Consider the following 12969-nt stretch of genomic DNA (forward strand, 5'->3'; position numbering starts at 1 on the left):
AGTTAGATGGAGGTGTCAGTTAGATGGAGGTGTTTCCTACAGTTAGATGGAGGTATCAGTTAGATGGAGGTATCAGTTAGATGGAGGTATCAGTTCGATGGAGGTATCAGTTAGATGGAGGTATCAGTTAGATGGAGGTATCAGTTAGATGGAGGCATCAGTTAGATGGAGGTATCAGTTAGATGGAGGTATCAGTTAGATGGAGGTGTTTCCTACAGTTAGATGGAGGTATCAGTTAGATGGAGGCATCAGTTAGATGGAGGTATCAGTTAGATGGAGGTATCAGTTAGATGGAGGTGTTTCCCTACAGTTAGATGGAGGTATCAGTTAGATGGAGGTATCAGTTAGATGGAGGTATCAGTTAGATGGAGGTGTTTCCTACAGTTAGATGGAGGTATCAGTTAGATGGAGGCATCAGTTAGATGGAGGTATCAGTTAGATGGAGGTATCAGTTAGATGGAGGTGTTTCCTACAGTTAGATGGAGGTATCAGTTAGATGGAGGCATCAGTTAGATGGAGGTATCAGTTAGATGGAGGTATCAGTTAGATGGAGGTGTTTCCTACAGTTAGATGGAGGTATCAGTTAGATGGAGGTATCAGTTAGATGGAGGTATCAGTTAGATGGAGGTATCAGTTCGATGGAGGTGTTTCCCTACAGTTAGATGGAGGTATCAGTTAGATGGAGGTATCAGTTCGATGGAGGTGTTTCCTACAGTTAGATGGAGGTATCAGTTAGATGGAGGTATCAGTTAGATGGAGGTATCAGTTAGATGGAGGTATCAGTTAGATGGAGGTGTTTCCTACAGTTAGATGGAGGTATCAGTTAGATGGAGGTATCAGTTAGATGGAGGTATCAGTTCGATGGAGGTGTTTCCTACAGTTAGATGGAGGTATCAGTTAGATGGAGGTATCAGTTAGATGGAGGTATCAGTTAGATGGAGGTATCAGTTAGATGGAGGTATCAGTTAGATGGAGGTATCAGTTCGATGGAGGTGTTTCCTACAGTTAGATGGAGGTATCAGTTAGATGGAGGTATCAGTTAGATGGAGGTATCAGTTAGATGGAGGTATCAGTTAGATGGAGGTATCAGTTAGATGGAGGTATCAGTTAGATGGAGGTATCAGTTAGATGGAGGTATCAGTTCGATGGAGGTGTTTCCTACAGTTAGATGGAGGTATCAGTTAGATGGAGGTATCAGTTAGATGGAGGTATCAGTTAGATGGAGGTATCAGTTAGATGGAGGTATCAGTTCGATGGAGGTATCAGTTAGATGGAGGTGTTTCCCTACAGTTAGATGGAGGTGTTTCCTACAGTTAGATGGAGGTGTCAGTTAGATGGAGGTGTCAGTTAGATGGAGGTGTTTCCTACAGTTAGATGGAGGTATCAGTTAGATGGAGGTATCAGTTAGATGGAGGTATCAGTTCGATGGAGGTATCAGTTAGATGGAGGTATCAGTTAGATGGAGGTATCAGTTAGATGGAGGCATCAGTTAGATGGAGGTATCAGTTAGATGGAGGTATCAGTTAGATGGAGGTGTTTCCTACAGTTAGATGGAGGTATCAGTTAGATGGAGGCATCAGTTAGATGGAGGTATCAGTTAGATGGAGGTATCAGTTAGATGGAGGTGTTTCCCTACAGTTAGATGGAGGTATCAGTTAGATGGAGGTATCAGTTAGATGGAGGTATCAGTTAGATGGAGGTGTTTCCTACAGTTAGATGGAGGTATCAGTTAGATGGAGGCATCAGTTAGATGGAGGTATCAGTTAGATGGAGGTATCAGTTAGATGGAGGTGTTTCCTACAGTTAGATGGAGGTATCAGTTAGATGGAGGTATCAGTTAGATGGAGGTATCAGTTAGATGGAGGTATCAGTTCGATGGAGGTGTTTCCCTACAGTTAGATGGAGGTATCAGTTAGATGGAGGTATCAGTTCGATGGAGGTGTTTCCTACAGTTAGATGGAGGTATCAGTTAGATGGAGGTATCAGTTAGATGGAGGTATCAGTTAGATGGAGGTATCAGTTAGATGGAGGTGTTTCCTACAGTTAGATGGAGGTATCAGTTAGATGGAGGTATCAGTTAGATGGAGGTATCAGTTCGATGGAGGTGTTTCCTACAGTTAGATGGAGGTATCAGTTAGATGGAGGTATCAGTTAGATGGAGGTATCAGTTAGATGGAGGTATCAGTTAGATGGAGGTATCAGTTAGATGGAGGTATCAGTTCGATGGAGGTGTTTCCTACAGTTAGATGGAGGTATCAGTTAGATGGAGGTATCAGTTAGATGGAGGTATCAGTTAGATGGAGGTATCAGTTAGATGGAGGTATCAGTTAGATGGAGGTATCAGTTAGATGGAGGTATCAGTTAGATGGAGGTATCAGTTAGATGGAGGTATCAGTTCGATGGAGGTGTTTCCTACAGTTAGATGGAGGTATCAGTTAGATGGAGGTATCAGTTAGATGGAGGTATCAGTTAGATGGAGGTATCAGTTAGATGGAGGTATCAGTTCGATGGAGGTATCAGTTAGATGGAGGTGTTTCCCTACAGTTAGATGGAGGTGTTTCCTACAGTTAGATGGAGGTGTCAGTTAGATGGAGGTGTCAGTTAGATGGAGGTGTTTCCTACAGTTAGATGGAGGTATCAGTTAGATGGAGGTATCAGTTAGATGGAGGTATCAGTTCGATGGAGGTATCAGTTAGATGGAGGTGTTTCCTACAGTGAGATGGAGTTATCAGTTCGATGGAGGTGTTTCCCTACAGTGATATTAATGCAGTATTTGTAATTATAATGAATACACCCTCCTTCCACCCAGGGTATGTTTTTGTAACATTTCTCAGGGAATGTTCCCTCAAACAATCAGAGCTCAGCTCTTACCTCCCTCCCCGTCCTTACTTCTTCCCCCAGTTTGATGTGTTTTCACATGAGGCTGTGGCGTTGACTTCTCTTACTTCTCTTACTGGAGGTATCTGGTCGCAGCCTCAGCCCTCACACCCAGAGGAAATGTAAGTGCGACCGGGTTCTTGGAGGTCTGGGTACTTCCTATCACCCCAATAATAAAATGACCTTATCTGAAATATGCTTTAAAATACAAATTCCTCATGTTGTATGTAGCTGTTCTGTCCGTTCGATGTTAAGACGTGTCATTGTGCTGCTACGCCAGGCAGTCATCAATGTGTTGACATCGGTCTGTGGGTTGGTCAGGATCATGCTGGGAGGAACGGGATACCCACTACTTTATAGGGATCAAATAACATGTATATTTTGGTGCAAGTTGTTTCTTTAAATGTACGCCAGGCTTTAGAGCAATAAAATGGTTCCTTTATTTCCTTATCCAAACATTTCACTGTGGTAAGAATTGCAGGCCTTCCTTGCAATTGGGTCAACTGCCATCATGCCGGACATAGGACCAATAAAAGGGATGAATGTCTATTGGTTTAATTTGCCTGTATGATTATGATGATTACACACTTCTTGATCTGGTTTAATGTTTTGTTTTCCTTTCTTTCCAGAGAAGTTGTTGGTCCTCACCGTTGCCACAGAGGAGACTGATGGTTATCGCCGCTTCATACAGTCAGCCGACTATTTCAACTACACTGTCAAGGTAACGACCGTGCACCGTCTCTCTCTCGTTTAGTTCTACCGTGCACCGTCTCTCTCTCGTTTAGTTCTACCGTGCACCGTCTCTCTCTCGTTTAGTTCTACCGTGCACCGTCTCTCTCTCGTTTAGTTCTACCATGCACCGTCTCTCTCTCGTTTAGTTCTACCGTGCACCGTTTCTCTCTCGTTTAGTTCTACCATGCACCGTCTCTCTCTCGTTTAGTTCTACCGTGCACCGTCTCTCTCTCGTTTAGTTCTACCATGCACCGTCTCTCTCTCATTTAGTTCTACCATGCACCGTCTCTCTCTCATTTAGTTCTACCGTGCACCGTCTCTCTCATTTAGTTCTACCGTGCACCGTCTCTCTCATTTAGTTCTACCGTGCACCGTCTCTCTCTCGTTTAGTTCTACCATGCACCGTCTCTCTTGTTTAGTTCTACCATGCACCGTCTCTCTCATTTAGTTCTACTGTGCACCGTCTCTCTCATTTAGTTCTACCGTGCACCGTCTCTCTCATTTAGTTCTACCATGCACCGTCTCTCTCATTTAGTTCTACCGTGCACCGTCTCTCTCTCGTTTAGTTCTACCGTGCACCGTCTCTCTCTCATTTAGTTCTACCGTGCACCGTCTCTCTCTCATTTAGTTCTACCGTGCACCGTCTCTCTCATTTAGTTCTACCGTGCACCGTCTCTCTCTCGTTTAGTTCTACCATGCACCGTCTCTCTCTCATTTAGTTCTACCGTTCACCGTCTCTCTCTCTCGTTTAGTTCTACCATGCACCGTCTCTCTCTCGTTTAGTTCTACCATGCACCGTCTCTCTCATTTAGTTCTACCATGCACCGTCTCTCTCTCGTTTAGTTCTACCGTGCACCGTCTCTCTCTCGTTTAGTTCTACCATGCCCCGTATCTCTCGTTTAGTTCTACCATGCACCGTCTCTCTCTCGTTTAGTTCTACCGTGCACCATCTCTCTCTCGTTTAGTTCTACCATGCACCGTCTCTCTCTCTCTCTCGTTTAGTTCTACCTTGCACCGTCTCTCTCGTTTAGTTCTACCATGCACCGTCTCTCTCTCGTTTAGTTCTACCTTGCACCGTCTCTCTCTCGTTTAGTTCTACCATGCACTGTCTCTCTCTCGTTTAGTTCTACCATGCACCGTCTCTCTCTCGTTTAGTTCTGCCATGCACCGTCTCTCTCTCGTTTAGTTATACCGTGTACCGTCTCTCTCTCGTTTAGTTCTACCATGCACCGTCTCTCGTTTAGTTCTACCATGCACCGTCTCTCTCTCGTTTAGTTATACCGTGCACCGGCTCTCTCATTTAGTTCTACCACGCACAGTCTCTCTAGTTTAGTTCTACCACACACCATTTCAATCATTTAGTTTTATACCATGCACCGCCTCGCTCTCGTTTAGTTATACCATTCACCGTCTCTCTCTCGTTTAGTTCTACCATGCACCATCTCTCTCTTGTTTAGTTCTACCATGCACTTTCTCTCTCTCGATTGGTTATACCATGGACCGTCTCTCTCTCGTTTAGTTCTACCATGCACCTTCTCTCTCGTTTAGTTATACCATGTACCGTCTCTCTCGTTTAGTTGTACCGTGCACCGTCTCTCTCGTTTAGTTCTACCGTGCACCGTCTCTCTCGTTTAGTTCTACCATGCACCGTCTCTCTCATTTAGTTCTACCATGCACCGTCTCTCTCGTTTAGTTCTACCGTGCACCGCCTCTCTCTCGTTTAGTTCTACCATGCACCGTCTCTCTCATTTAGTTCTACCGTGCACCGTCTCTCTCATTTAGTTCTACTATGCACCGTCTATCTCATTTAGTTCTACCGTGCACCGTCTCTCTCATTTAGTTCTACCGTGCACCCTCTCTCTCATTTAGTTCTACCTTGCACCGTCTCTCTCTCATTTAGTTCTACCGTGCGCCGTCTCTCTCGTTTAGTTCTACTGTGCACCGTCTCTCTCTCGTTTAGTTCTACCGTGCACCGTCTCTCTCTCGTTTAGTTCTACCGTGCACCGTCTCTCTCTCGTTTAGTTCTACCGTGCACCCGCTCTCTCTCGTTTAGTTCTACCATGCACCGTCTCTCTCTCGTAAGTTCTACCATGCACCGTCTCTCTCTCGTTTAGTTCTACCATGCCCCGTATCTCTCGTTTAGTTCTACCATGCACCGTCTCTCTCTCGTTTAGTTCTTCCATGCACCTTCTCTCTCTCGTTTAGTTCTACCATGCACCGTCTCTCTCTCTCGTTTAGTTCTACCATGCACTGTCTCTCTCTCGTTTAGTTCTACCATGCACCGTCTCTCTCTCGTTTAGTTCTACCATGCACCGTCTCTCTCTCGTTTAGTTATACCGTGTACCGTCTCTCTCTCGTTTAGTTCTACCATGCACCGTCTCTCGTTTAGTTCTACCATGCACCGTCTCTCTCTCGTTTAGTTATACCGTGCACCGGCTCTCTCATTTAGTTCTACCACGCACAGTCTCTCTAGTCTAGTTCTACCACACAACATTTCAATCATTTATTTCTATACCATGCACCGCCTCACTCTCGTTTAGTTATACCATTCACCGTCTCTCTCTCGTTTAGTTCTACCATGCACCGTCTCGCTCTTGTTTAGTTCTACCATGCACTGTCTCTCTCTCGATTAGTTATACCATGCACCATCTCTCTCTCGTTTAGTTCTACTATGCACCTTCTCTCTCTCGTTTAGTTATACCATGTACCGTCTCTCTCTCGTTTAGTTCTACCATGCACCGTCTCTCTCATTTAGTTCTACCACGCACGGTCTCTCTCGTTTAGTTCTACCACGCACAGTCTCTCGTTTAGTTCTACCACACACCGTTTCCCTTGTTTAGTTCTACCATGCACTTTCTCTCTCTCAATTGGTTATACCATGGACCGTCTCTCTCTCGTTTAGTTCTACCATGCACCGTCTCTCTCGTTTAGTTCTACCATGCACCGCCTCTCTCATTTAGTTCTACCATGCACCGTCTCTCTCTCGTTTAGTTCTACCATGCACCGTCTCTCTCTCGTTTAGTTATACCGTGCACCGGCTCTCTCTCATTCAGTTCTACCATGCACCGTCTCTCTCTCGTTTAGTTCTACCATGCACCGTCTCTCTCTCTCTCGTTTAGTTCTACCATGCACCGTCTCTCTCTCGTTTAGTTATACCATGCACCGTCTCTCTCTCGTTTAGTTCTACCATGCACCGTCTCTCTCTCGTTTAGTTATTCCTTGTACCGTCTCTCTCTCGTTTAGTTCTACCATGCACCGTCTCTCTCTCGTTTAGTTATACCGTGCACCATCTCTCTCTCATTTAGTTCTACCATGCACCGTCTCTCTCGTTTAGTTATACCGTGCACCTTCACTCTCTTGTTTAGTCATACCATGCACCGTCTCTCGTTTAGTTCTACCATGCACCGTCTCTCTCTCGTTTAGTTCTACCATGCACTGTCTCTCTTGTTTAGTTCTACCATGCACCGTCTCTCTCATTTAGTTCTACCATGCACTGTCTCTCTCTTGATTAGTTCTACCGTGCACCGTCTCTCTCTCATTTACTTCTACCTTGCACCGTCTCTCTCGTTTAGTTCTACCATGCACCGTCTCTCTCTCGTTTAGTTCTACCATGCACCGTCTCTCTCTCATTTATTTCTACCATGCACCGTCTCTCTCATTTAGTTCTACCATGCACCGTCTCTCTCTCGTTTAGTTCTACCATGCACCGTCTCTCTCGTTTAGTTCTACTATGCACCGCCTCTCTCGTTTGGTTCTACCATGCACTGTCTCTCTCTCGTTTAGTTCTACCATGCACCGTCTCTCTCTCGTTTAGTTATACCGTGCACCGGCTCTCTCTCATTTTGTTCTGCCATGCACCGCCTCTCTCTAGTTTATTTCTACCATGCACCGTCTCTCTCTCGTTTAGTCATACCATGCACCGTCTCTCGTTTAGTTCTACCATGCACCGTCTCTCTCATTTAGTTCTACCATGCACCGTCTCTCTCTCGTTTAGTTCTACCATGCACCGTCTCTCTCATTTAGTTCTACCATGCACCGTCTCTCTCGTTTAGTTCTACCATGCACCGTCTCTCTCTCGTATAGTTTGCTGTCATTTTAGGATTCCCGGGGCAATGCCCTTGTCGAACTTTACTAAATCTGACTTTGCATAACATAAATGTTATTCAGAATCAGTTCTCTGTCAGGGCTCAGTCCTCCGTCAGGCCTCGGTCAGGGCTCAGTTCTCCTTCAGGGCTCAGTTCTCCGTCAGGGCTCAGTTCTCCATCAGGGCTCAGTCCTCCGTCAGGCCTCGGTCAGGGCTCAGTCCTCCATCAGGGCTCAGTTCTCCATCAGGGCTCAGTCAGGGCTCAGTTCTCCATCAGGGCTCAGTCCTCAGTCAGGGCTCAGTTCTCAGTCAGGGCTCAGTTCTCCATCAGGGCTCAGTTCTCAGTCAGGGCTCAGTCCTCAGTCAGGGCTCAGTCCTCAGTCAGGGCTCAGTCAGGCCTCAGTCCTCAGTCAGGGCTCAGTCCTCAGTCAGGGCTCAGTTCTCAGTCAGGGCTCAGTCCTCAGTCAGGGCTCAGTCCTCAGTCAGGGCTCAGTCAGGCCTCAGTCCTCAGTCAGGGCTCAGTTCTCAGTCAGGGCTCAGTCCTCAGTCAGGGCTCAGTCCTCAGTCAGGGCTCAGTCCTCAGTCAGGGCTCAGTCAGGCCTCAGTCCTCAGTCAGGGCTCAGTTCTCAGTCAGGGCTCAGTTCTCCATCAGGGCTCAGTTCTCAGTCAGTCCTCAGTCAGTCCTCAGCCAGTCCTCAGTCAGTCCTCCGTCAGTCCTCAGTCAGGGCTCAGTCCTCAGTCAGGGCTCAGTCCTCCGTCAGTCCTCAGTCAGGGCTCAGTCCTCAGTCAGTCCTCAGTCAGTCCTCAGTCAGGGCTCAGTCAGGGCTCAGTCCTCAGTCAGGGCTCAGTCAGGGCTCAGTCAGGGCTCAGTCCTCAGTCAGGGCTCAGTCCTCAGTCAGCCCTCAGTCAGGGCTCAGTCAGGGCTCAGTCCTCAGTCAGGGCTCAGTCAGGGCTCAGTCCTCAGTCAGGGCTCAGTCAGGGCTCAGTCAGGGCTCAGTCAGGGCTCAGTCAGTTCTCAGTCAGGGCTCAGTCCTCAGTCAGGGCTCAGTCCTCAGTCAGGGCTCAGTCAGGGCTCAGTCAGGGCTCAGTCAGGGCTCAGTCAGGGCTCAGTCCTCAGTCAGGGCTCAGTCAGGGCTCAGTCAGGGCTCAGTCAGGGCTCAGTCCTCAGTCAGGGCTCAGTCAGTTCTCAGTCAGGGCTCAGTCCTCAGTCAGGGCTCAGTCCTCAGTCAGGGCTCAGTCAGGGCTCAGTCAGGGCTCAGTCAGGGCTCAGTCAGGGCTCAGTCAGGGCTCAGTCAGTCCTCAGTAAGTCCTCAGTCCTCAGTCAGTCCTCAGTCAGGGCTCAGTCAGGGCTCAGTCAGGGCTCAGTCAGTCCTCAGTCAGTCCTCAGTCCTCAGTCATGGCTCAGTCCTCAGTCAGGGCTCAGTCAGGGCTCAGTCCTCAGTCAGGGCTCAGTCAGGCCTCAGTCCTCAGTCAGGGCTCAGTCAGGGCTCAGTCAGGGCTCAGTCAGTCCTCAGTCAGGGCTCAGTCCTCAGTCAGTCCTCAGTCAGTCCTCAGTCAGTCCTCAGTCAGGGCTCAGTCAGTCCTCAGTCAGTCCTCAGTCAGTCCTCAGTCAGGGCTCAGTCAGGGCTCAGTCCTCAGTCAGTCCTCAGTCAGGGCTCAGTCCTCAGTCAGGTCTCAGTCCTCAGTCAGTCCTCAGTCAGTCCTCAGTCAGTCCTCAGTCAGGGCTCAGTCCTCAGTCAGGGCTCAGTCCTCAGTCAGGGCTCAGTCCTCAGTCAGGGCTCAGTCCTCAGTCAGGCCTCAGTCAGGGCTCAGTCCTCAGTCAGGGCTCAGTCCTCAGTCAGGCCTCAGTCAGGGCTCAGTCCTCAGTCAGGGCTCAGTCCTCAGTCAGGCCTCAGTCAGTCCTCAGTCAGTCCTCAGTCAGGGCTCAGTCCTCAGTCAGGGCTCAGTCCTCAGTCAGGGCTCAGTCCTCAGTCAGGGCTCAGTCCTCAGTCAGTCCTCAGTCAGTCCTCAGTCAGTCCTCCGTCAGTGCTCAGTCAGGGCTCAGTCCTCAGTCAGTCCTCAGTCAGTCCTCAGTCAGTCCTCAGTCAGGGCTCAGTCCTCAGTCAGGGCTCAGTCTGGGCTCAGTCCTCAGTCAGTCCTCAGTCAGGGCTCAGTCCTCAGTCAGGGCTCAGTCCTCAGTCAGTCCTCAGTCTGGGCTCAGTCCTCAGTCAGTCCTCAGTCAGGGCTCAGTCCTCAGTCAGGGCTCAGTCCTCAGTCAGTCCTCAGTCAGGGCTCATTCCTCAGTCAGGGCTCAGTCAGGGCTCATTCCTCAGTCAGGCCTCAGCTAGTGCTCAGTCCTCAGCCAGTGCTAAGAGCATTGATGAAACCCACAGGGGTCCCTAACCCCTGATCTCTAACCCCTGACCCTGACATGTCCCCTGTCTCTCTGCCACAGGTCCTGGGCATGGGAGAGGAGTGGAGAGGTGGGGATGTGGGGCGCTCCATTGGAGGAGGACAGAAGGTGAGACTACTGAAGGAAGCCATGGAAGGACTGAGGGACCAAGAAGACCTGGTGGTGCTGTCTGTTGACAGGTAGGAGAATCGGCGACCGTAGGATGACCTGGACTGTACATCAAACCACCGAGGGGCAGAGAGAATTCAATTATGTAGTAGTTACCAATGTATTACTTTAAGATTAAAATGCTTCAAATGTAGGCCCTCAGTTGGCTCAAAAAATTGTCTAAGAATCAAGTCATAGACTGTTCTCTCTGCTGTCGCACGGCAAGTGGCACCGGAGCACCACGTCTAGGACCAAAAGGCTCCTTACCAGCTTCCACCCCCAAGCCATAAAACTGCTGAACAATTAATCAAATGTCTACCCAGACACTATTTATATTAACACCCCCCCTTTGTTTTTACAATGCTGCTACTCGCTATTTATTATCTATGTATAATCACTTTACCTTTACCTACATGTACAAATGACCTCGGCGAACCTGTATCCCTGCACATTGACTCGGTACCTCTACCCCCTGTATTTCATTGTATTTATTTAGTAAATATTCTCACCTCTTAAGGGTCAGACCCTTTTTTCAGTTTTCGTCAAACATGACATACCCAAATCTACCTGCCTGTAGCTCAGGATCTGAAGCAAGGATATGTATATTCCTGGTACCATTTGAAAGGAAAAACGTTGAAGTTTGTGGAAATGTGAAATGAGTGTAAGAGAATATAACACACTGGATCTGGTAAAATATAATAAAAAAGAAAATCATCTTTGAAATGCAAGAGACATGCCTATATAGATTTTGTAACTAGGAATTGTACCTAGGAATCTAGGTACAATTTAGATTTTCGCCACTAGATGGCAGCAGGGTATGTGCAAGGTTTTAGACTGATCCAATGAACCATTGTATATATTTTGAAAATGTTGTGTCAAGTCTGCCCAAATTTGCCTAATTGGTTTATTAATATGTTTTGAAGTTCATAACTGTGCACTCTCCTCAAACAATAGCATGGTATTATTTCACTGTAACAGCTACTGTAAATTGGACAGTGAAGTTCGATAAACAAGAATTAAAGCTTTCTGCCCATATTAGATATGTCTATGTCCTGGGAAATTTTCCCGTAGAGGTTAACTGTATTTCTTGAACTGCATTGTTGTTTCACGGAACATTTGACAAATACAATTTGATTTGAAATGTCTAAATCACTAGTTAACTAAAGCAGTCAATTGGACCATGTTCATCTTACTCCTCATCATATGTAATATGCATTGGTGCTTTGTGTTAGAATAGTCAGTGCCTTGGATTCCTAGAAGAAGGGAATCTGCCCACTAAGACTGTGGGGTCATTGAAAGGTTACGGTTTCGAGTTTCTCCATATTGGACCCATATTCTCCAGATGTCCCTTAAACAAATCCTAACCCCTCCAGCTGTGAGCCAAACGTGTGAATATTTACTGTCTGGCTCCTGTATGGATGACTGGTAGGGGTAGTGTTATGGATGATGGTAGGGGTAGTGTTATGGATGATGGTAAGGGTAGTGTTATGGATGACTGGTAGGGGTAGTGTTCTGGATGATGGTAGGGGTAGTGTTATGGATGATTGTAGGGGTAGTGTTATGGATGATGGTAGGGGTAGTGTTATGGATGATGGTAGGGGTAGTGTTATGGATGACTGGTAGGGGTGGTAGGGGTGGTGTTATGGATGATGGTAGGGGTAGTGTTATGGATGATGGTAGGGGTGGTAAGGGTAGTGTTATGGATGATGGTAGGGGTAGTGTTATGGATGACTGGTAGGGGTAGTGTTATGGATGATGGTAGGGGTAGTGTTATGGATGATGGTAGGGGTAGTGTTATGGATGATGGTAGGGGTAGTGTTATGGATGATGGTAGGGGTAGTGTTATGGATGATGGTAGGGGTAGTGTTATGGATGACTGGTAGGGGTGGTAGGAGTAGTGTTATGGATGACTGGTAGGGGTGGTAGGGGTGGTGTTATGGATGATGGTAGGGGTAGTGTTGTGGGTGACTGGTAGGGGTAGTGTTATGGATGATGGTAGGGGTAGTGTTATGGATGACTGGTAGGGGTGGTAGGGGTGGTGTTATGGATGACTGGTAGGGGTGGTAGGGGTAGTGTTATGGATGACTGGTAGGGGTAGTGTTATGGATGACTGGTAGGGGTGGTAGGGGTGGTGTTATGGATGACTGGTAGGGGTGGTAGGGGTGGTGTTATGGATGACTGGTAGGGGTGGTAGGGGTAGTGTTATGGATGACTGGTAGGGGTGGTAGGGGTGGTGTTATGGATGACTGGTAGGGGTGGTAGGGGTAGTGTTATGGATGACTGGTAGGGGTGGTAGGGGTGGTGTTATGGATGACTGGTAGGGGTGGTAGGGGTGGTGTTATGGATGACTGGTAGGGGTGGTAGGGGTAGTGTTATGGATGATGGTAGGGGTAGTGTTATGGGTGACTGGTAGGGGTAGTGTTATGGATGATGGTAGGGGTAGTGTTATGGATGACTGGTAGGGGTGGTAGGGGTGGTGTTATGGATGACTGGTAGGGGTGGTAGGGGTGGTGTTATGGATGACTGGTAGGGGTGGTAGGGGTAGTGTTATGGATGACTGGTAGGGGTGGTAGGGGTGGTGTTATGGATGACTGGTAGGGGTGGTAGGGGTAGTGTTATGGATGACTGGTAGGGGTGGTAGGGGTAGTGTTATGGATGACTGGCAGGGGTAGTGTAATGGATGACTGGTAGGGGTAGTGTTATGGATGATGGTAGGGGTGGTGGGGGTAGTGTTATG

At 47.8% G+C, this 12969-nt stretch overlaps 1 protein-coding gene across 2 annotated transcripts in view; it reads left to right on the forward strand.

Moving 5' to 3' along the window:
• The window catches only part of plod2 (procollagen-lysine, 2-oxoglutarate 5-dioxygenase 2), a 128338-nt gene that overhangs the window by 40200 nt on the left and 75169 nt on the right, over positions 1 to 12969 (forward strand). For both annotated transcript variants that reach the window (XM_064949681.1, XM_064949682.1), the window contains exons 2-3: positions 3507 to 3598; positions 10128 to 10264. In XM_064949681.1, the coding sequence (XP_064805753.1) occupies positions 3507 to 3598; positions 10128 to 10264 (229 nt within the window). The remainder of the gene's footprint in view (positions 1 to 3506; positions 3599 to 10127; positions 10265 to 12969) is intronic.

Source organism: Oncorhynchus masou, chromosome 30, assembly GCF_036934945.1.
Source record: "Oncorhynchus masou masou isolate Uvic2021 chromosome 30, UVic_Omas_1.1, whole genome shotgun sequence".
Classification (NCBI taxonomy): domain Eukaryota; kingdom Metazoa; phylum Chordata; class Actinopteri; order Salmoniformes; family Salmonidae; genus Oncorhynchus; species Oncorhynchus masou.